This window comes from Erpetoichthys calabaricus, chromosome 10, assembly GCF_900747795.2.
Source record: "Erpetoichthys calabaricus chromosome 10, fErpCal1.3, whole genome shotgun sequence".
In the NCBI taxonomy this organism is placed as follows: Eukaryota; Metazoa; Chordata; class Cladistia; order Polypteriformes; family Polypteridae; genus Erpetoichthys; species Erpetoichthys calabaricus.
Window position 1 is genome coordinate 17094671 of NC_041403.2, and position 25949 is coordinate 17120619.

At 37.7% G+C, this 25949-nt stretch overlaps 1 protein-coding gene across 1 annotated transcript in view; it reads left to right on the forward strand.

Moving 5' to 3' along the window:
* Positions 1-25949, forward strand: part of cachd1 (cache domain containing 1) — a 296821-nt gene that overhangs the window by 151412 nt on the left and 119460 nt on the right. Inside the window, exon 3 of the mRNA XM_028810950.2 lies at positions 20668-20816. Coding sequence (XP_028666783.1) covers positions 20668-20816 — 149 coding nt within the window. The remainder of the gene's footprint in view (positions 1-20667; positions 20817-25949) is intronic.

The window sequence follows — 25949 nt, forward strand, 5'->3', positions numbered from 1 at the left end:
AAAAGTACAACCTCTTTCAGCAGGACCTGGTTGAAAAATTAAAAGATTTCAGAGAGAGATTTACATGGGAATTTGAAAGAGAAATGGTGGACATTTTCTTTCAATTATGAACTGCTGTACGGTCTCCGCAGTAATCTTCTGCTGTTGCCTGATGGTACAGTCCCACTTATCTCTAAATATTTTCTCTGATAGGTGAATTGTTTTACTGGTATTTTGTGTGGAGTTTTTCATAAACCTATTGTTGCTCTTCTTGCAGATGTCATTAGGTTTAAATGTTTTATTATCATTTACATTTTTTTAAATGAGACATGGCTCTGTGTAGAGACTTATTTATATAATGATAATTGTTCTTGCCAACACTGGTCCAGTTTTTTCATGCTCAGTGCAGTTCAAAATAGTTTTAAAACATTTAAACATTTTAAATCTGCTTGAAAACTTTTGTCGATTCTGATGTGCTCCTTTTTGATCTCTTATTTTGGCATCATGTGATATTAGTTTTATCTGTGTTGTATAATATTCATGTATATCTTTGCCTACATTATAAAGTAAGAAAATAGAATGAAACTGTGTTTATTTGAAAGATATAATATCCAAGGTGGATCTAGGAGAAATTGTTGGTTTTGCTGAACAAAAAGTGGCACAAGTGGTGAGCTACCATAGTGCAACTTCTCTGCATTTTAGGATAAAATTATACTCCCTAACCTTATTAGCTAATCTTCATCACAATCAATCATCCATCCATCCATTTTCCAAACCGCTTGAATGCGAACACAGGGTCACAGGGGTCTGCTGGAGCCAGTCCCAGACAACACAGGGCACAAGGCAGGAACCAATCTCGGGCAGGGTGCCAACCCACCTCAGGACACCCACACACTAAGCACACACTAGGGCCAATTTAGACTCGCCAATCCACCTAAACTGCATGTCTTTGGACTGTGGGAGGAAACCGGAGCACCCGGAGGAAACCCACGCAGACACGGGGAGAACATGCAAACTCCATGCAGGGAGGACCCGGGAAGCAAACCCGGGTCTCCTAACTGCGAGGCAGCAGCGCTACCACTGCACCACCGTGCCGCCCCAATCAATCATTAAGAAACTCAAACTTCTTACATTTATAAGCATTATTTCAGCATTCCATTTTGGGAAAATATTGTTGGGAAGTGTTATCCCACTAAGTCCCTTGTGTTGTCCTGTTGAGCACTGTATGCTCATTGCCATTACTGCTACATCAGACACACCGGTTGATGTTTCCATAAATGATGCCCGTTTTCACCTTTTGTCTGGGTATGATCCTCTCATTTAACCAAAAAGTAATTGGCCCTTCATAAAGTGATCACTCTGAGCTGTAGAAGGGCATAAGATGTCCCAAATAAACTGTGAAAACATCCTAGCTGTTTGGATGCTGACTTTTCTCCAGAAATGATTGCCATATTGATTTTGGACTTGTATCCATAACGGTGAAGTCCACGTTTTGAAATTGAATGAGGTCTGTTTGGCTCCAATACCAGTTGCCTGCTGGCAACCACAAATAACTGTGTTACATGAAATTTATTCAGTTCTATGATTTACTGTGTCATAGAATTCATCTCTCATTCTTTTCAATTTTACTGATATCACCTTAATTACACCGGACAACAAATTGTGATATTTTTTTCCAATCACATGAATCAGTTTAGGTGAATTTTATGATGCTACTTGTGCTGAAATCAAATCTAACCAGATTTCATCTCTCAAGGATTTTAAATGACACACTATTAAAATTGCAATACACATTTATTTACAGTATATATACTGTAAATGCTTGGGAGTCTTACACTAAACACTTTTTTAAATTGATTATTGCAGAACTGTATACTTGTGCCAAGATAGAATTGCTGAATTGAATAATTGAGGCTTACTGAACCCTTTCTAATATACATGTGCCTAGAGGTCCATGAATTTGTATGCTGCTCTTTAGACATTTCTTTTATTTACTCCTTGGCGGATTCAGCTTAGTGAGATTTTTCTTTAGAACTGGAAGCTTGGTGTGTGTGTGTGTGTGTGTGTGCGCGCGCTAGTGTGCTACACTGATAATCAATCTCTGTTGCAGGAGGGCTTTATCCAGGAAATCAATTTCAGTTAAACATGGGCGCCTTTGAAATTCAGGTCCCCCTTGGAGATCTGTAATGGAAGTACATGTCAAAAATGGAAGTGGTGGAGATTCAGCTAATGCCTTTTGTCATTATGGTGTGCAAACACAATTTAATAGAGAAGCGATTATGATGAAACAGCCTTACTAGCAATACAAATACCATCTATGCTACGTGGTTTACTGGATGTTTAGCTTTTTAAAGTTTATAGTTTCCAAGCAATGCATTACATTGACCACTTGAATTTTATACCTTATACAGTACTACAAGTGTTGTTTTTTTTTATTAATAAATAAAGTTGTGCTGTGGGGGTGATTGATTCCTTCCATTAATGAAGTGGAGGGTGGAAGGTCTGTACAGTCCCTTTCTTGTAGTCTTTTGATCCAGATTCACTTTCTTAAGGCGGTTTGTAGTCACCAAAATTAACAAGAAGGGAGACTGACCTGTGAGAAGTAATGTTTCCATCTCAGTGTTGAAGAGCAAAGGCCCAGAGGGGTGAGTGAATTTAGCCCTGCATCATTTTCTGATGTGAAGAATCTCATTGTTTCACATCCATGTGAATACTGAGGCATACAATTGGTCTTAAAAGCTAGAGCCAAGGGGATGCTGTGGGGAGAGTTGAGGGGGTCAAAGTTAATGAAGTTGATGAAGGAAAGCTGCCATGTTAAAGTAATGGATCACTGTGTAAATGTAGAAGAGAGGAAACAGTGACTATCCATCTCTATTCAAACAGTCAATGTCTTATATAATATTGTGACTGTATGTGGATGTTGCACTAACATAACTACCACCGTAAATGGCTTTTCCACTCACCAGCAAGAAAATAAATTCAGCTCAGTCTAAATTCTTAGAATTACATATAAATTCTTTTAACTTGAAATGCCTGAAGTCTGTCTCTTCTTAGGTCAGTAGAATGGGGCTCTGGATAATATAAGGAAAACTATAAGAACTAGAGTTTTCCAAACAGTAGTTTTCCTTGAGGCAGGCCCCTTGTTTTGAGGGATAGGATACCTCCTGTAAAACCAAGCTCCTTTGGGCAGCCACAGGTGGAATTTTTCCCATGTTACAACCAGAAATGATTTTTCCAGTCAGGTTGCTTCAGTTCCAGTTTATTCCAGTCCTGAATCACCTAACTGGATGAAGTGGTCCATTTACTCTGGTTCTCCATACCAGGCTGCACCTTCATCCAGGTGCTTCTGCAGTCTGTCTTGGGATTGGCTTAGTTTGCTTGCTTCTGTTCCTCCAGTGGAAAGGAGGAAATATTCTGAGACAAAAAAAAAAGTTGTTAATCTTTTTTTATAAAGTTTTATGTTCACTGCTCTTGGCTTGCGTGGAGGTGGGACAAAACCTAATGCAAATTCATATCTTAGAAAGGTGCTTTAAATAATAAACAAGAATAATCAACACACTAAGATAAATAAATTGTAAATTATGGTGACTTAGTGAGACATTAGAGAGGAGCACCCATGATTACGTAACATTCTTGAACCTGATTAATCTTATTCAGTGATGTGAAGGAGCAAAATCTACCCAGCAGAAACTGAGCTTGGTCAGTGCACCCGTCCTTTGCAAGCTGCACTTAAAATAAGATGATGGTGGCGACTGGCAATGTTGTGATTAACAACTTAGACACTCTACCATGCTATTAGCATCATTGGAGGACATAGTGCAATATAATCAGCTTATTGAATTTAACTTGTGTGTGCTAAGTTTTTTACTTTGGTGAACTGGTTGCCCACTTAAATGATTCTGTTTAACCCAGCTTCTGCCTGGTGATTGCTCCCTTGGAAAAAGAGGATATACACCATAACATCCAGGTTTTTGTATTTGTTTCACACGTAATTTTGAACTTCAAGCATTTAAAAACATACATTATAGCCACTTACAGGTTAACATAAATATCTAATAATAAACATCGAAATAGGCAGGCTTAATTAAAACAAGTAAAAACATTTTTGTACTACCACGTTTTGGTATGTAATTTGTTGTTTGGTATATAAATAGGTGCTTCTGTGTTATGGCAAATGTGTTGAGATTTTTCAGGTAAGGAAGACCGAAGTTTCAAGGTAAGGTAGTTTCACTTGCCAGTCATGGCTATGAAGAGTGGTAGTGTGTTGCATGTTGATTAGCATATGCAAGGAAGAATTTCACTGGACTCTGTACAATGTCAATAGTGACCCTGTATTAACCCAAACTATACACACACGCACATAATTTGTTAATAACAGTTAACATAACAGGCATGTCTTTGGGGATGTTGAAGGAAAAACCATGCAAAATGCACACTGACAACAACCTGGTGCGGGATGCTGGTGGCACCGTGCTACCCTCCTCCAGAATTAGTAAACTAAGGCTAATATAATTTACCTCGGATAAAGATAAGATCACAGTATTTCAAAAGGGTGTGCAGATTTTTTTAAAAAAACATTTAGAGCTCAGGAGTGTTGACATAGTTAAGTCACACAAAGTTGGAGCCAAGAATGGAACTGATAGCCTTGTAGTTTAAAGTCCACTGTTTAGCATCTATACTAATTAATTATAAGATTTGATTTTATATAGTAACTTGTTGTATTAAAGGAATACTCCACACAAAAATTATTTTAATATGTGCCAGCATCCATTCCACAAATACTTGAGAACAGGTAATCTACCTGAAGCTGAGCATGTTCAGGCCTGGCCAGTACTTTGATGGAAGACCATCTGGGAAAGCTTGGGTTGCTACTGGAAGAGGTGTTCGTGAGGTGTTTGGTCTGAATGTGGATCCCAATGCAGTGATGGGGACACTGTTCTCTAAAAATGGTGCCGTCTTTCAGGCGAGATGTAAAAATGAGGTCCTGACTCACTATAGTTGTAAAAGATCCCAATGTCCAGGCTAAATTGCCCTCTGTGGCCTAGTCATTTTGACCCCCTAGTCATCTCCTGCCTCTAACTTGTAGCGGGGCTACATAGTAATAGTGTTGGTCAATGTTTGTACTGAGTGCGTCTTGTTTCCATCGTCCCATTTGCTGTTTGTGTATGTCAGTGAATGTCATCCCCGTAGATACAGGGGGGACGGATGATGGAAAGAGACCGCAGCCGCAAGATGGAAAACACCTGTCAATACAATACAATACAATCAATCAATTACATCCGGCTCATTACTATATAAACAATCGGGAGGGAATAAACCGAGAGAGAGGAGAAAGATGGAGATTACATTTTCACGACAATGAATCAACTTTACCTGCTGCTTTCCACATCGCGCTTTTGTAACCAGTTTGTTTTTTCATTCCGCCGGACTTAATTCAAATCAATCATCACCAGAGACCCCGGGGTTGAACTACATCATCCACCATATGCCAAGGATTCACGGTGAGGTTGCTCCATTTTATTCGGGAAAATCAAACGCATCACTTATCTGTTGACCAGTCATCTATATTCAGGTCAGTTGTAAACTCAGACTCAAGTTTACTATCATTGGCATTTTCCGTATTTATTCATTGTTATTTGTGTCTTGTGTTCGTTATATGTTACTGGGACAAGGGAGGGTTTGTTATTATGTATATATATGGTGTTGTCACGTTGTTGCTTTGGTGGAGGGATATATATATATATATATGTATTTTTTTTTTCTATGTGGGAAATGTGCAGTAGTGTTTTGTGTTCTATTTAATATATTCACTTATTTGACATATCTGCTTTTTTTTGTGCTTATTTTTAAACCGATGATTGTGGGGAAAAATTCCGTTTGTTAGAGGTATGGCTTGATAAAAGATTCATCTCCGTAATTTATCCAGGCCACAGGTCTTGGAAGTGTAGCTACTGGCTGGGTAGCCGTTACAAACTGGCTAACTCTCTCACTACTTCACCACCTAATAGCTAATGTATGGTGAGCATACTGGTGTAAAAATGGCTGCTGTGGCCTAATCCAGGTGCATGTTACACATTAGTGGTGGTTGAAGTGGCTCCCCACTCACCTGAAGCACTTCGAATAGTGAGAAAAATGCTTAATAAATGTAAAGAATTATTATTATTATTTATTTATCTTGTGTTTTCAAGTAGAATGGCAATAACATTATTTCTGATATAATAAGGGTCTAGGTCAGGGGTCGGCAACCCGCGGCTCTGGAGCCACATGCGGCTCTTCAGCCTCCTTGTAGTGGCTCCCTTTGGCCTTGACAAAAAAAAAAAAACATGAAAATGAATAATGGCAATTTCTTAATTTAACTTGTATTTATATATATGTTTATTTACGACTACTACTGTTATACATTTTAACATCTAATTTAGAGAGTTTAATTCTGCGTGGACAGAAGCATTTGCCTTCACCGCCAACGACACTGGCTTACCGGTGTGCTTAATATGTGGCGATAAATTATCGAACAACAAAAAATGTAACGTTGAAAGACATTTTCGAAACAAGCACTCAGCATTCAAAATACCCAAGTGAAGATAAGCGAAAGAGAGCAATTTCGGAACTGCAACGGAAAGCTGAACAGAGCAAACATACTTTCAAAAAGTGGATCACTTCTACACAGTCAACTACAGCTGCTAGTTTTGTGGCAACTCAAGAGATCGTATGGAGGGGTAAGCCGTTCACAGACGGAGAATACATGAAAGAATCGTTCATAAAAATATCAGAGCATCTATTCTCCGACTTTAAAAACAAACGGGAAATTGTTCAGAAAATGCAAGCTGCATTTAGAGAAAGATTCAGTGAGTTCAGAAAGGAAAAACACACACTCTCTCCTTCCCTGTCACACCCCTGGACATCGACCCATCCCTGCTGAACACATCCGCATTCACAGGAGTGAGTAAGTAAGCCCGATCTAGAAATTGAACTGGACGACATGGCAGATAAAGATTAATGGGTGTCCAAGTTCAAATGCCTGACAGCGGATCTTGAAGAAGTCGCCCGTCAGAAGGCTACTCTCGCTAAAGAGCACAAATGGACTGATATTGAAAACCTCCCCAAACCTGACAAATTTGTTTTCGACACATGGAGTGCCATTCCAGAAACGTATATGAACATGAAAAAATATGCATTTGGAGTCCTGTCCGTCTTTGGCTCAACATACTTAAGTGAGCAAGTTTTCTCAAGCATGAACTTCATTAAGTCCAAATATCGCTCCCGCCTCACACATGAAAGCCTGCAGTCCTGTGTGAAGGTCAAAGTCACATTGTACAGCCCCGACATAGAGATGATCAGCAGCGAACTTCAGGAACAGAAGTCACATTAAACAGGTGATTCAGCACACTGAAATGGAATTTAATGTTTACTTTTTTAAAGCTGCTAAGCTACAGCTAAATGTTTTATTTATATTAAAGTGGGCTAGTTTTTATTTTAATTTTACACAGGTATAGGAAGGACCCAAATAGGCCTGCATAGTTCAGTTTAATTTATTTCAAAGTAGGCCTACACATGCACACTGCACTTCTGTTTGTTGTATTCCGTGGTTGTAACATGTAAAATCTAAAAGAAGATTAAAACTTTTAAAAGTTTATAAGCTGTGTTATGTTTTGCGGCTCCAGACTATTTTTCTTTGGAGGAAGGGGGGGCAAAATGGCTCTTTTCATAGTGAAGGTTGCAGACCCCTGGTCTAGGTGACCAGCAAAGGACAACAACAGATGATATCAAAGTCCATGAAAAAAAATCTCACTTATGTTGCATAATTCAGGATTGGATATCAAGTCATCTAATCACATGCTTTCACATCCAAAACACTTTTAATTTTGCTAAAAAATGTGAAATAAATGTCTCTAGAAATGTTCTCGTAAATGAAAATGGAATGGGTTCAAATGCAAATGAGCATTTAAATTGAAGACCCACATTCCATTGTTATCCGTGAGCCACCACTAAAGAACCTCGGATTATATAGCAGCAGGCTGAGATAGTGCATAGGTGAATTGACCGTCCGCTTGTTGAAGCATCTTGGATATTCACAAGTACAAGACATACTGTATTCTCGTCTCATATTGCTTCTATTTGCTTTTCTTTACCTTTTTAATCTTTAGGTTTACTAATCTCCCAGTACATGTTTTCTTGATATTAAATAAAGCACAATGTTAGCCAATGAATAAGCTGTTACTGGGCTAAACTCCAGACCAGTAAATAAAGTGGGGAATGGGCCTTCAAATCAGAATCCCAGGTGTGTCTAAGCATGTTCCATTTTCATTTCCAAGAGCTTTTTCTGGAAGTGGTTAGTAAAAATACAGTACATGTGTTAGGGACACTGAGACATAACAGCTAAATGACTTAACATGTAGAATATGAGTAATATGAATTTTTTTATGGACATTTTATGTATTGTTTGCTGTTGTCCACTATTGGCCATCACAGACGTTTGTAATATCAGAGACTGATCCCTGATCTGCATGAAAACACAGGATTAAACAATTTTCTGCAGTATTCCTGCAAACTATATGAGGTAAGTATAACTTTTAGGTAGAGTATTCCTTTAAATTTTAGTCTACATGCAGTGGCGACTCACCAGTGTAATCACTGAGATTTAAAAAAGGCAAACTGGACTCGCAAATCATTATTTTGGGTGATTTTGACCATGCAGTTATAAACCAGATGCTTCCTAAATATCAGTAGCATATAGAATACCCTACTAGAGTTGGATATAGTCTAGATCAGGGGTAGGCAACGTCGGTCCTGGAGTGCCACAGTATGTGCAGGTTTTTGTTCCAACCCAGTTCCTTAACGAGAACTCAATTATTGCTGATGAAGCACATATTGCTTAAGTGACATTTTAATGCTTCATTTTAGTGGTCTCGCTTGTTAAGGTTCTCCAACCTTAATTGCTTATTTCAATCTTAAACTGCTGCATTCAGTGTTTTAATTGCTCCTTATTAGCAATAAGATGTAAAAGACAAAGCAGCCAGCAGTTCTCCAGCTAGCTTTTTTCCAATTACATCTGTGTGTGTTCATCATGCACTGCTTGATTTAATAAAACACTTAATAGAAAAATGTGACAGACTGAAAATGATCTGTTTTAGGCTTCAAATCATTTGGATGATATCCTTGGAAAGGAAAAAAATCTACGATATAAAAGCCTTACATTGCACAGACTAACAAGCCATAAAATTAAATAAGGTCTGAGATTGGCAATGATTGGTTTCTAATTAAGCAATTGGGTTGAATGAAAACCTGTAGCCACTGCGGCTCACCAGGACCGACATTGCCTACCCCTGTTTTACATCTTATTGCTAATAAGGAGCAATTAAAACACTGAATGCAGCAGTTTAAGATTGAAATAAGCAATTAAGGTTGGAGAACCTTAACAAGCGAGACCACTAAAATGAAGCATTAAAATGTCACTTAAGCAATATGTGCTTCATCAGCAATAATTGAGTTCTCGTTAAGGAACTGGGTTGGAACAAAAACCTGCACATACTGTGGCACTCCAGGACCGACGTTGCCTACCCCTGGTCTAGATCACCACTCTTCTGTGTTCCCTCTTGGTAATCCTGACCATTCTGTGATTCACCTTATTTCTGCTTTCAAACAAAAGCTGAAGGCTGCAAAGCCAGTTAAAAGTACAGTAGAAAGTGGGCCAGCAAGGCCATAGAGGAACTTCTGTACTGCTTTGCCTGTTCAGACTGGAGTGACTTTAAAACTGCTATCTGCAACTTCATATATTAGTTTTTGTGAAAATGTTTGCATCCAGTTAAATAATTGTGAAGTTTAGTAATGATAAGCCTTAGTTTACCTAAGAGATCTAATGATGGGACTGTCAGGACAAAGAGTATACTGGCAATTGTGAGGAATACAGTGAAGCCAAGTATATCTGTAAGAAAGGTGCCAAACGTTTTTAGATAAGCTAAAGGAACAATTTTCTGCAAATGAGAGTGCATCAGTCTAGAGGGGCCTTAAACAGGTCACTAACTACAAGGAAAAAGAACATTCAACAGTTGTGTTAATATTAGTCTGGCTAATCACTTATTTTGGTTTTATGGTCGATTTGAGGGACCATGAGATATAAATCAATGATGGTCTCACTGTTACCTCTCTACATTCTTCACAGCTTCAATCTTCAGTCATCACTGCAAAAGACATCTGCCGCATTTTTTTCAAAACATAAAATATTAAAGAAAAAAAGCTACAGGTCCGGATTTTATTCCGCCTTCCACCCTTACTGTATGCACTGCACAATTCACTTGTCTGCAGTATTTGCAGACATCTTCAATCAGCCTGCACTGTTTCTGCTCACTTCAAGACCACCGGCATCTTTCCAGTAGCAAAAAAAAAAAAAAAAATCCAATCAAAGGTCACAGGCCTGAATGATTACAGACCAGTAGCTTTAGTCTCTGTGTAGTGGAGACCTTTGAGTGCATTATTGGGAATTATCTCAAGAATGCTACAGAAGACTTCCTGCAACCATTGCAGCTTGCATACCGAGACTGGCTGGTCCATGGATGATGCAGTGAATTTGGGTCCAAGTTTAATTTACCAACATCTTGATAAACTAGGGGCATATGTGAGGATTGTTTGTAGACTTTAGCATTGTTTTCCATTCCATCATCCCAGAGCTGCTAGATAAGAAACTCACCCAGTTCAACTGCCATTGGATTACAGAATTTATTACAAATACAGTAGGAAACAGTACTTGGGATTGGGGGCACACATATCTGACCCATTAACCCTTATTACTGTACCACATGGGTGTGTCCTTTCTTCGATACTCTTCTCATTATATACATATGATTGTACTTGTGGTGATTCATCTGTCAAACTTATTACATTTGTGAATGATAATCACACTAATAGGCCTTATTTCAATCAATGAGTCCATATACAGATGAGAGGTGGAACAGTTGACAGTGTGGTGTGGTCATAATAATTTGGACCTTTAACATTGAAAAACAGCCATAGATCAACAAACACCTGCTCACCTATCACTTGCTATAAATGTCTCAGCTGATGGATGACAGGATCATTTAGGTTTTGGGTGCAGTGCTGTCTCAAAACCTTAAGTGGGACAATAACATCACTTGTATTATTAAGAAATCCCATCTGAGATTATTTTTGCGTCAGCTGAGGAAATTCAGTTCGGCTAAGCAACATCGGTCCAGTTCTACACAACCATCATTGAGTCCATTCTGACATCATCTATAACTGCCTGGTTTGGTGCTGCCTCGACGTAAGCTAAAGTAAATCTGCAGCACATCATCAGAAGATCATAGGCTATGACTAGACAACTATTCAGGTCCTGTATGAGTCCAGGGTAAGGAAGCATGCCACAAAGATCAAAGCTAATCAGACTCGCTTAGGGCACCATCTAATCCAAAGACGTCCTTCTGCCAAACGCCTCTGTCCAGTGAAAGCTAAGACAACATGTCACCTAAACAGTTTTTTTCCATGTGCAGTTATTCTGACTAATCAGGTCTGAGCTCCTACTCTGTATCTTTGTATACCTGCACACTGGATTACCTAGACTTTTTTATTCTATTTTTATTTTGCGTTGACCTTCTATGTTGCATCATATTTTATATTTTTATGTTTATCTTTTTGTTTTCTGTATTTTCCGTATACTGTATTTTGCATCGGTACTACCAAGACAAAGTCCTAGTACACATTAGCTTACCTGTCCAATAAAGTGAATTATGATTCTAAAAAGTTTAAATATGAATGATACACTACAGATGCATGATGAGAGTCACTCTCCTTTACCTAGTGTCAGTGGTAAGGATGGGACTGGCAGCCTTCTGACTTGCAGTCTAATGCCCTAGTCTATAGTGCACAGAATTAATATAGTACAGTGAATTTAAAAATAATTTTTAAAATTCCATGTGGAAATAGCAAATCTTAAATACGAAGAAAAAAGTGCCTAATTTTATCTGAGATTGAAACAGTAGTCGACTGAGTTGGAAGTAGGGGACTTTACAAAAAATTAGAGCTTGTTTGAGTCAGGCAGTAGTGCTTTGCAATGGTGACAAGGCTGTTAATCTGTATACCGCATGAGATGTCAGTTTTTCATTTTTGTTTATTTTTTTGTATTGTTTTTGATTTTTTTTTTTTTTTTTTTTTTTAAGTGGACCTGATTCTTTATTCTGTGGAGTTTAACATTGTAATCTTTTGGTCTGCATCCTTACACATAAACAAAGCAAACAAGTAACCATTTTTATTTATTCCCTTTCAGAGCCTTCTCATATGGTTTCTAGTCCTTCCCCTTGACAACTGTGCCACCATACCTTCTTGCACAGTAACTAGTAGAGAATGCCACATGTTCATGTTTGGCTGGTCATATCTTTGTATTCAGTCTGTTCGACTCTTTTATAAGGGCAATTCAAAAAGCATTTGTAATAATCTTATGTAAAAAGGATACATCGTTTCAGTTATGGGTTGGCTGTAGTAGTGTGAAAGCTTTGTTTATCTAAGATTCTCCAACGCTGGTTCAACACTGGCCCCAAGAAGAGCAGTTTCCCTGATCTGTTTTTTTTTTTTTTTTTTTTTTTTTTGGGTTGACTGAAGGTGTAACAGGAGCACAGATCTGTTGTCAGCTTTATGGAAACAAAGTTTTGACACTTCAGGTGACTGGCTTGAAATGTTTAAAATGGGCTGCACCGACATGTCACAGCTGAAGAATAATCCACTAGTGCTAGCAATACTGAAGATGCCTGTGACATGGTTCAGACAAACAGGTGTCTAACTGTTGATGAGTTGGTGACTAATCTGCAAGTATCAAGCACCGTTCTGGTTTTGAAATCATCAGTGCTTGTCTTGGTTTTAATATGATTTGCGCAAAACAGTCAACTGAAGAATACAAAACAGTTTTATTTAGAAAGCTGTTGGCACCTTTGAATTGCTGTAGTGATGTGGGTGATGCCTTTTTGAGACACGATTACTGGAGACATATGGTTGGATCATCTTGAGATAGTACTCAAATGCCAAACTTTGGAAAGGAAGCATCATACATCGCCCAAGATATTTTGGATGTAGACCCATCGCAGAGCCATTTGTTTACTCCTTCTCAATATAATATTACAGTGTTCATTACTGTGTGATGCAGCCTGCAGAAACACAGAGGTTTTCTGTCAGGAGGTGGTATGTTGCATAGCAATGCCCATCTACACACTGTGGCCCAGTCACTTGAAACTCTTCATAAACTAAAGTTTTGGGTTTTTATGACAACCTACATACAGTTGAGATCTTACACTTTCAGAATTCCACAATTTGGTCCAGTCAAAGACATTTGAAAAACTTGACAGTTCACCAGGCAGTGATGGGAGCCTTACATACCTTTGCTTATTGGTTAGCTGACTTTTTAAGGTGACCAGGCAGATGTTCATCCAGCATTGAACTGCATTTGTTAATAACCTAGGAGACTATATCTTGACATGATGCTCAAGTAAACTTTTTTTTCCCTACTATCCATTTTTAGGTGCATTCTTACATAATGTGATAGATATGATGATGACAGTAGTTGCTTTGTCTGTTTCTGTCCACATTAAAAAAAAAAAATTTGCTCCCAGTTGACCAATTTTGTTGAAATTTCGTATATTTATTCTTTAAGGAAAATGTTTTGGAAAATTTTCACCAAATAGTGCTTTCTGTACAGGTTTTTGAATTTTGTTTTTAAATCTCTCATTGAAAAGCACTGATGAATTTGTGCTAAAACATTCTGTACAACTTAAATTACAGATTAGTTTACTGTTTCAAATTTATTTTGAGAGCTGTCGTTTCAGTGCATATATTTTGTAGAATTTCCTATTGTACAGTCGTGGCCAAAAGTTTTAAGATAAAGTTTTAACACAAATACTGGCTTTCACAAAGTTTGCTGCTTCAGTGTTTTTAGATCTTTTTGTAAGATGTTTCTATGGCATACTGAAGTAGAATTACAAGCATTTCGTAAGTTTCAAAGGCTTTTATTGACAATTACATTAAGTTTATGCAAAGAGTCAATATTTGCCACGTTGGCCCCTCTTTCTTTTTCAAGACCTCTGCAATTTGCCCTGCCATGCTGTCAATCAACTTCTTGGCCCAATCCTGACTGATGGCAGCCCATTCTTGAATAATCAATGCTTGGAGGTTGTCAGAATTTGCGGGTTTTTGTTTTTCCCCCGGCATCTTGAGGATTAAGCACAAGTTCTCAATGGGATTAAGGTCTGGGGAGTTTCCTTGCCATTGACCCAAAATTTCGATATAGTGTTCCTTGAGCCACTTAGCTATCACTTTTCGGCTCGGTGCTCCATCATGCTGGAAAGGGCATTGTTGGTCACCAAACTGTTGGTATGGTTGGGAGAAGTTTCTCTCAGAGGATGTTTAGGTACCATTCTTTACTCATGGGTCAGGATCGGGAGGGCACCACCAGTGCAGAGTTTGCTCAGGAATACATCTGCGCACACAGTGAGGTGAAGACTTTTGGAGGATGGCCTGGTATCAAGAAGGGCAGCGAAGAAGCCACTTCTCTCCAAGAAAAACATCAGGGACCGACTGATATTCTGCAAAAGGTACAAGGATTGGACTGCTGAGGACTGCTGGGGTCAAGTCATTTTCTCTGATGAATCCTCTTTCCGATTGTTTGGGGGATCTGTAAAAAAAGATTGTCCGGATAAGACAAGGTGAGCGTTACTATCAGTCCTGTGTCATGCCAACGGTAAAGCATCCTGAAACCATTCATGTTTGGGCTTGCTTCTCAGCCAAGTGAGTGGGCTCACTCACAGTTTTACCATGAATAAAGAATGGGACCAAAATATCCTCTGAGAGCAACTTCTCCAACCTGTCCAAGAACAGTTTGGTGACCAACAATGCCTTTTCCAACATGATGGAACACCCGGCCATAAGACAAAAGTGATAACTAAGTGGCTCGGGGAAGAAAACATTGCAATTTTGGGTCTATGGCCAGGAAACTCCCCAGACCTTAACCCCATTAAGAACTTGTGGTCAATCTTCAAGAGGCAAGTGGACAAACAAAAACCCAAGCATTGATTATACAATAATGCGTTGCCATCAGTGAGAATTTGTCCCAGAAGTTGATTGTCAGCATGCCAGGGCAAACTGCAGAGGTCTTGAAAAAGAAAGAAGGGCCCACACTGCAAATATTGACTGTTTGCATAAACTTAATGTCATTGTCAATAAAAGCCTTTGCAACTTATGAAATGCTTTTAATTCTACTTTAGTATACCATTGAAACATCTGACAAAAAGATCTAAAAACAATGAAGCAGCAAAATTTATAAAAAACAATACAGTAATCCCTCCTCCATCGCGGGGGTTGCGTTCCAGAGCCACTCGCGAAATAAGAAAATCTGCGAAGTAGAAACCATATGTTCATGTGGTTATTTTTATATATTTTAAGCCCTTATAAACTCTCCCACACTATTATAAACATTTCACGCACAATTATACAACATAAACCCCTTGTATTCTCTTAGATATTAGGTAAGATTCGTTGAAATTATGTATGTAAACACAGTAAAACCTAAATAATTATTTTAAAGATATCGAGCGTCTCCGATATCACCTATGTTACAGCCATTACGACAGACAGGCCACCATCAATAAATACGTACAATGCAAGAAAAATTGTATACAATAAAATGTGTGTACAGTGACACTAAACTATGTACATGTAATAAGTACTGTCTGTAAATAATTAATTATGGTTACTCACCAACAATGACACGACGACTTGTCCGATAACAATGAGTTTAATTTTACTGCACAACAAAGGATAGCGTTACAGCTCTTCTAAAGGAGCCTCTTCAGGTGACTGTTTAGCACCGCCGTTGTTCTTCTTCCATCACTCTTCAATCCAAATCCCTAAAGCAGATTCCATCCAGACTACTGCCTTACAACGTCCACTTGCAACTCATTTTGCTTCCTGGTTAAAAGACACTGCGGCCGTAGATCTTATATGCTTTTCCTCCTTTTTAAATAAAAAGAATCGTGGACTCATTTATGCTGTAATGGTGTCCTGCAACGGTGTAGCTGTTTCCTTCCTTCAACATATCCAAAACTTTTACCTTTTCTGCAATCATTTGCATCTTCTGTTGGGGCTTGTGCACGTTAATGCTGAATGAGTGAGATTAGTACTTCCTGGTTAATGCAGCACTCCGTCGCTGAGCCAATCCGCAGCACACAGGAACTTAACCGCATGCTCTGATTGGGTAGCTTCTCAGCCATCCACCAATAGAGTCCCTTGTTTCAATTCAAATGCGTCCCTTGTTTCAATTCAAATGGGCAAATCAACTGAGGAAGCACACGTACTGTAGACCGCAGACATCCGCGAAGCAGTGAAAAATCCGCGATATAATAATAATAATAATAATTTTATAATAATAATCATTTTTTGCATTTATATAGCGCTTTTCTCACTACTCAAAGCGCTTAGCAATTGCATGTTAAGGGCCTTGCTTAAGGGCCCAACAGAGCAGAGTCCATATGCTTACATTTAAAATCCGCGATGGAATGAAGCCACGAAAGACGAAGCGCGATATAGCGAGGGATCACTGTAGATGTGTTATTCTCAAAACTTTTGCCCACAACTTTACTTGTGCAATGGCCACACTTGAAGGCAAAACAGATCCCTGATACAAGTGACTCAAATTCTAAGAGAGGCACTCTGAGACATCTCACTCTCTTGCTGTTTGAAGTAAGTTAAATCGTTAACTTTTTTTTAATTTATTTATCTTAGAAGTTAATGTAAGAAGAAATAAATGATGTAAGCTTGGAGTAAACAAATACATCCTCAGTATCTATCTATTTGCAGTATGATACAGAAACCTCACGGCTACATGATCCGCACATGGGAATAATTTAGTATTTCTCTGATACTTCAATTTGATCAACAAACCATTAGGTTTGCTTTATATCATGGAGCCTGCAATTTTACCTTATGAGTTCAACAGATATTTTAACTCTCCATTGGGTGCATCTTTTAAAAATGTTATGTTTAAGAAATTTGAGCTCCAAACCTGCTCTCTGTTGTGGCCTGAAGCATCCACCAATCATCCTCATGTGAATTTTCATGTGAACACCACATGATTAAGGAGTTGAAGTGCTATGATGGCAGGAGCTGCATTTAGTAGACTAAATTGGGACAACTCATCAAAGAGGAAAGTTTTTTTTTTGTTTTGTTTTGTTTTTCCTTCTTCTTGTTGAATATGAGATTTCAAGTAAAGGACGAGTATCATTTGTATTCTTGGCCTTGTAAACTGCACTTTTGAATTCACATTGATATGTTCTATATATAATTTGTGATGCCTACCCCTTCAATGCAGCATATTGAATTTGTGTTTTAAGAATTCCGCTTTTCCTTTTCTTGCTGTACTGCCCCATTCAGAAATACTTTTTTGAACATTTGCAGTCTAACATTGGAGTAGCTAGTAAACGAGTACACTCCATCAGCTTAACCACACCAAATGAATAACATTTCTTCACATGTTGTACACAAGTTTTTTTTCCTTATTGCTTGTATTTACGTATGTATGGTGTATCATAATTTTCCTGAAACACTTGTGGCCATATTTTCTGTTGTCAAAAGCTAAAGTTGACCTTGACCTGTATTGTGTGCCCCAGATTTGTTTTTTCATTCCCAACAGTATTGTGTTTCTCTCCCATTTGCTTAACTTTTCAGCTTACCTCTTAATTTTCCAAAGATACAACAAACCATGCAACCCAGAGTGTCTCTTGAATTGTATCAGATATAGTAATACAGCAAATAACTTTACTGTATCTTTAAAAAAAAACTTAGAATGGTATGCAGTATAGAAGGGAGCTATATAAAACAATGTTTGCATGTGCTATTTTTTATTTTGCTCAAAAAATTGTATTTGTTTATACAGACTTAGTATTGGGAAAACAATCAAACTTTCTTTCAAAGGTGTGCACAGGAGTGGGGTACTGTAGCAGATATGACACAGTGAACCATTAGAAGATGTTGCAAATGCACATGTGCAGTTCCCCCTGTTTTGTCTCAGAAGTGAATAGACCTTTTGTAGATATTTTTTTTCCTTCTTTACATTTTTTCCAAGGTTCAGATACAATGCTAATGAAACATGCAGCTAAATGCTGCTGACAAGTTGTCATGGAAGGTTTTTAATCTTCCTGATCTTGAATGCTATGCAAATACCTTTCTCTGCAGGGAGCTAATCAGCTTTGCTTGGTGTAGCGAGGTGCTGATGCCCACATAGTAAGCTTTCTTTCCTTATGTTGAAGCTGTTTCTCTTGATTTTGTTGTGAAAGGTGCTATATATAACAAAGAATTGTGAATTTGCGGGGTCTGTTGTTTTGAAGCATGAAAAGCAAAAATACTGGTGATCATTAGTCATAAATGAGAATAAAATATGGCATCTTGAGGTGTTTTATTGCTGTTTTTTCTCTTCATGAAATTGTCTTGTTTGCTCGAATCCCTTGATCATACGCAGTAGGAGGAGTGCTTTATATAGTGGTGCATTAAAAGCCTCATTTTTAAGTCAAAAATTCAAGGGTAATAGTACAAATTGGATTTTATTTTTGCATTGTAAAGGAGTAGCGACAATAAGACAAATCCAAAAAATAAGATTACATTTCCATGTTGCTCAAAAATGTTTTGTAAGTTCCAACAATGAAGAAAGCTACTTCCACAAATAGACTATAGTGCTCATTATGTCTGCTATCCTGTCTTGACACTCCCTGACACCTTGCCCAGATGCTCTTCTGTTCCTTAATCCTCACCTCTGAAATTCAAACAAATTACACTAAAGTTATAATTAAGCATTAAAACAGTTATCCTGATTTCTTCCATTTTATGGTAATTGTGAATTTGTTTATACCCTAAATGGGATTTTAAATAAAAATAAAACATCATTGTGACCAAGTAATGCATGTGCTGCATTCTTAATTTAGAATTGGGTATAAAGAAAATCTCCTGTAAACCAGTCGGACAACCTCACTGAATGTCACAATAAGCAACGTTGCATTGTAAAAAAACAGTTTTAACAATTTTATTGTAAAGTGTTTCTCTTATATTCAGGAAAACAAAAATGAGCACTATCAACAGGATTAATATGGAATACATACATTATGCTTAGCTCGCTTAAACACCGTGTGTATGTACATGCATATACTGCATTTATATATATATATATATATATATATATATATATATAAAATAGAGATAGATATAGATATATATGGTTGAAATAGTTTTACTGTCAAATAATGCAAAGAGTATGCAACATGTGTTTCGCCCTAATTCTGGACTCATCAGGCATAAACACTCACTGCACCCCCTCTCGGGGAATCGAACCTCGGACGTCAGTCAGATTGTGATTCAGACTATGAATGCCATGAATATAGTTATATAGATATATATATATTGTTATATATATAATAATAATTATATTTCATTACATTTATATAGAGCTTTTCTCAGTACTAAAAGCGCTATCCACATAGGGAGGAACCGGGATGCGAACCAACAATATATATCTAGATATATAGGTAAATGTATATAGTGTGTGCATTTAAGTGCATGCAAGTATGTACAGCATTGTATGTTTTTATATATTTATGTATGTATATGTATTATATGTGTATATATATAGATACTATTTGTGTATATAAACATACACTTAATGTGTGGGCATGTAAGTATGGATACTGTATAGTGTGTGTATGTATGTATATATGTGTTTGTGTGTGTGTGTATATGCTACAAAACTCCTTAAGTTTGATCTCAACGTTTTAGTAGATTTCCAAATAAGAAAATATGTACTGCTTGATTTTGTACTGTTTAATTGTGTAAAATCATTTTTAAATGACATTTTTATATTTACAGTTTTTAAGTAACACTAATTAAACGCATTACAGTTGTATCCTCCACACCATCTGCAAAGAGCTGGCATTTGTTTCTATTTGTTTCCCTGAAATTTACACAATAAAATGTTGGCTAATTGTTTGTTGTTGGTAAGTTCGATAGTACTACTGTCCATAATATGTTCTTTAGCAATATCTATAGTTAGTAATTAAAAACATTAAAATTGAGGTATTTTAATCAGTTTTGTGTATGCCGGTCATTCGAGGAGCTCCTCAAACATTTTGCAGTGAAAAGGGTTGTGGCAGACAGAGAGCACAAAGGCAGCATTTCTAAAGACACAGCTTGCCATTTTTTTTTCTCCCCATTTTGCATTCAGAATTTCAAGCAGACACTATTGATTTGATTTTTCAATGTATAGTTAAACTCATTCCTACATTCAACTATTACTTGTGTTATTTTGTCAGTCAAAGTTTTAAATATTTTTTATAGAGAAAATGAAGGTGCAATATTGATGCACAAACTGTCACAATCTATAAACATCTTTTTTTTTCTTCTTTTCAGAGTCTGCTAAATGAATGTTTCCTTTGTGTGGTTTATTCATCTTTGTATTGTCTTTTTGGTTTTAAAATAATCATCCATTAGGTTCCCAAACTCTTTTATCCAATGCTGGAGTGTTCCTTGGCAGTAGGCATTTGTATATTTTAAAGCATCTGTCTTATACTGAGTTGTCAAAATACATATATGATTTATTTCAAATTGCATTTAATTATATTTATTCCTATTATTAATTTTTCTTTTCCTTTTTTTTTGTAGCTGGCTAAAAAAATCAGGGAAAAATTTAACCGCTACCTTGATGTGGTGAACCGTAACAAGCAGGTAGTAGAGGCATCCTACACAGCCCACCTGACGTCCCCGTTGACTGCCATCCAGGACTGCTGCACTATCCCCCCCTCCATGATGGAGTAAGTAAGCCTCCCCATTGCTTTGAGCTCTACCTGGCTTTGTTTAAGTTGTCTGTTGACTGCCAAATTCATGGTCTCCCTGGCAGAACTGGGTGGTGTTTGCCTGTGAAATGTGACTTACTAGGCATCAGTGGGGGTTCTGGGGAATCTTGATTTTCTTTTTGTTTTAAATCTCACACCACTATACGCATTTAAAATACTTTCTAGTTTCAAATCCTGCTTCCTTAATAACAAGAAGGATGGCAACAAATTTTGCTTTGCTGAAACTGTTTGTCAGATCCCATGTGGTTTTTGGCAACTGTCACTATCTGGTAAAAGATGTATTATGTTCTGATCCCAAAGGCTTTTATGTTTGCATGTTTTTGTTGAGGGTTTTCTTTAAGTTCCTGTATTAACTTATGTATTGTTTTCAGAAGCAATAGTAAGAACTAAAACAAAATACAGTATAATTGCATACATAATACATATGATTCTTTTTTGTATTTGTTGGATGACTGTCACTTAGCTTTTGAATATGTGTACTATGGTTTATTTTCACTAATCTATCATAATAAAATAAGTGTCTGTCTTTCTGTCGTCTGATTGCTATGTCTCTGTCATTCTAAAAGATGGCACATGACAGATATTTTTTAGTAAATAAAAAAAAGCATGTCATTTTAACAGATGGCGCATCATAAACAGTAATACTACTTATAAGAATCCCATACCAAATTAAATATAACAGAACCGTGCTTTGCATGGTGCATTGAAAACATTAATGCTGAGGTCTACGTTGATTTGTTTGGTTTCAGTCCATCTCAGAACAGCTAGTCAGTTAAAATTTTTATTCAAGTTAAGATCAGTAAAAGAGAATCAGGATGTGAAATGGAAAGGTAAATATGGTGTAAAATGACTGAATTTCATGCTTATTATGTGGTATTACTATGTGTTTATCTATATTTGTGTATGTATATATATATATATATATATATATATATATATATATATATATATATATACACACAGTGGAACCTCTAGATATGAGTTTAATTCGTTCCAGCACTGAGCTTGTATAGCGAATTTCTCGTATCTAGAACAAACTTCCCCATTGAAAAAAATGGAAATCCAGTTAATCCGTTCCGCACCCCAAATATATTAACATGAAAATCAATTTTCCTAACAAATAACACTGATAATTATATATACTGTAGTCTACCTTTAATAAATAACACTGGTAAATAATATAACTGATTATTAAAAGAATCAAAACAGGTGTCCAAAGTGCAGTAGAGCATTCAATAAATCTTTAAATAAATAATCCTTAAAACAGTTGTGAAGTGGAGGTTTAAAATACACAAGAATAACAATCCTTTAACACGAGGTTAAAACGTCAAAAGGATGCAGTCTTTAAAAAACAGATGACAATCCCCGGTGCTTCTTCTCTGTTAGCGTCTCACCTGCGGGCTCTGCAACAGGCGAGACACGGTTAATGCAGCTGACCTTCTCTACAACGTCCTGCTTCAGCTGTTTGGCTCGCCTGTTCAGCTCACTGTTCAGCTACACGCGAGCCTGCACTCGCTCGCGAGCCTGCACCGCCTGCCGCCCCCCCCCTCTGTCTCTCTCTCTCTCTCTCTCTCTCTCTCTCTCTCTCTCTCTCTTCTTTTACTTCTTCTCCCCCTTAACCGGCTCACGCTTCTCTATATATGCGGGGAGGACATGGCAGCTGCAGCCCATCAGCCACAGGAACAATCATGGATGTGGGCAGTTTCCCACCTGTGCACTTAAGTGAGAAACGCAGACACCGCAGATCGCGGCTCGGAACTGCTACCACGCCCCCTCGCTAAGCCACGAGCTATACCCACAGCCTGGCTCATGGCTCGTTATGCGAGCCAATGCTCGCATTTAGATCAGAATTTTTCGCTCATACTTTCCTCGTATTTTGAATTTCTCGTATACAGAGGTGATCGTATCTCGAGGTTCCACTGTATATATATATATATATATATATATATATATATATATATATATATATATATATATATATATATATATATTTCAAATATACAGCATATACAATATTCTCAAACCCACTTCATCCAATTCAGTCATGGGGTGACTAGATCCTGTCCTGGTAATGCAGGATGAAAGGCAGGAAGTATCAGCACCAGTTCATTGTGAAGCATACACCAGCACACTTGCCCAACAACCAATGTCACTTACTCACTCTGGGGCCAATTTAAAGTTGAAAATCTACCTACCAACCTACCACAGATGGGTCTGAATGCAGCAGCACTTCTTGTGTTGAACTATCAAGACAGGTGCATGTCGTTCTAGTGGTTTTCTGTAGCAGCACAGATCTTTGATGCTTGCTTATATAGTTATCAATGGATCAGCCTCTTCTTGCTCACACTTGTCTGCTATTAAGTGGCGTCTGGCATGATGTCACTTCTGTGTTTTATCAAATCTTATTCTGTATTAGTGTTGCGTGGTTTACTGGTACATTTAAAAAAAAAAAAAAAAAAAAAACTTCCAAACTACCATATTTTTAACACTGGACTTTTATAGTATTATGCCAAATTTGGTACCAGATGTACCAGTGGTTGCTTAACAGCACCTTGCGCTGTACCTGCTAAGTGTGAAAAACTCTTAGAACCACTATTTGTATAGTGGTGCTTTGTAAACTCTGAAGGGGGAAACCCAGACCCACACACACGTTGCTCTTTACTGTAACCTGTTTATATCAATGCTGTTAAAACTCTGAGGGCAGAACCTGGTTCCTTATTATTATATGCATATATCAGCGTGCTGAAACACATCTCCCCACAACTCCTTGTTGTCTCTGAACCCATCGGCAGACATGCAGCTGAGTCAGGAGGTGTTCTTATGTGTGGGCAAGGAGAGCGAAGCAGCTGGTACCTAAGGGAGGAAGGAGTTATTCATTATTTAGTATCTTTGGTGCTGGTATTGGTACCAAAGTCAAAAGTTTACTATCAATCCAAAACTCAAGTCGTCTTGTGTAGCTCTCAACTGGTGGAATGAGCTGCCCACCTCTATTTGAAATTCTGACTCCCTTAATGTGTTTAAGAAGCATCTGAAGATTCTCTTGTTCTGTGAACATCTGTGGAACTGATAATTGCTTTGGAATGATTATCTAGTCTTGTGTTCTGTTCCCTTGTGCTGATTAATTTTATAACCTTGTCCTGTAACACTTGTTCCAAAACTGTCCTGAGACTGTTTACTCAATTATGTTGACCAGGTTTATAAATTGCTTTGGATAAAAGCATCTGTATCATGCAAATTTAACATATTGGACTAAGATAACGTATCTCAACTATCAGTCTCATATGCCCAGATATTGAATTTCAAATACCCAGTTACTCATTGACTTCTTGGTTTGTTCTTCTGAGATAGTTTGCCTTGCCTTTGTTGTGAACAACTTCATTTTCTACTTTGGTGGAAAGGTACTGGGATTCTCAGCTGAAGCTAATTGCACACTCTTTTTGCTGCTTCTTTAAATGTTGAAAAGTAAAATGAAAATGGCTCCCCTAAGAGGTTTACTTTGATGGTGATAGAGGAGGAGAAAAGCAAGTAGGATGACAAAAATGTGACGAAATGATACTCAAGACAATGAGGAATTCAATTTGGTTGACTTTTGCATAGCACTTTTCTCTTAGAGCTGGCTCAGCATACTGCAACAGGTTGACAGGTAAATGCAATTTTCAATTTTAGAAAATATTACTTGCATAATTGGAATTGGGAGAACTAATGGGCAGATCTAAGTAAGAGAAATAATTGTTTTAAATGTTCTGTCTGAAGACCCTCTTGTCTTCAAGGTAATCACATCCTAATTCCTTTTATTTTTGAGTTTGCTTAAAACACATACAACTCTAGTACTTCTGTTTTGTTGGTGTGTTATGATTCAAATGGCTCTGCTTGTGATTCCTTACTTGTGATATTTTTTTGATTGTCACCATTCAGAAACTGGATTATGCGGTCATTCAGTAATGTAAGAGAGACACTTTTGGCTGATGTCACATTTCATAACTTCTAATCAGAGGGAATGTCAAACTTGATGGCTGCAGTTGCTGATTTGGCCTCCTGAGGATGTCAGATTGCATCAGTATCAGGGTATGTCAAATTAGACAACAACATAATCACTTTCTAGAAAAGTTACATTTTTCAAAAGAATCTCCAGCTCACCCTTTTTGTAAAGTCATTAACATGCTGCCTTTTGGAGCAGGTGCCTGTGAAAATGCTTTACAGGTACAGGGAGTTGAGCTACAGTCCCTGCCCTTTTTCCCCATTTCTTATAGTATATGAAACAGGCAACATCAGACAGATGATCCCAAAACACCTGCTTTCCTTATTCCTCATTACTGCATTATATGCATTATACTTAAAAGGTGAGCGTTCATTGGTTGTCCACTCTCGTGCACACAGGGCCTGCTCTTACAACTTAAGACAAAATCAAACCAGGGAGAGTTGCAGACTGGTTGGACCGAATCACTAAGGATATCAGACTACTGTACATGACTGAGGGTCACTGGAGCACTGCAACTGCCCTGTTTTGCTAATACAGTCGACCCTCGATATACAACCAGCCCGACATGCGAACAACTTGGTTTACGACCAAAAGTTTTGTTTTGAATTACGGCCAACGTCTTGATTTATGACCAGAATGTGGTCACATGTATCCGCTTGTGCGAATATAAACAAACATGCCAAGAGCGTTCGTAAGCATCAGTCGGAGCCCAGATTTGTGTGTTTGTGGACGTAATTTTTCATTGCAGTGATTTATATAATTTATTTTGATAATTGCTATCAAAATGGCCCCAAAAAAGCTAGAAAAGAAGCTAAGGAAGGAAGAGAAGGTAATGAAGGTAAAGAAAGCAATCACAATCAAAACGAAGAAGAAAATTGTGCAGAAATATGAGTGTAGCATTCGTGTGACCGATCTCGCTAATATAATAATAGAGGAATTGTCTACAGAGGAACTTCAGCAATCTCTGGCTGAGCAACAGAGAATGGCAGCTGAGGAGCTTTATGAAGAGGAGGAGGAAGATCAACAATCAGTGCAGCAAATTTCCTCTTCTGAAATAAAGGACATCCTGAAAAAATGGACAGACCTACAATATAAACATTTGTGGAGAAGAC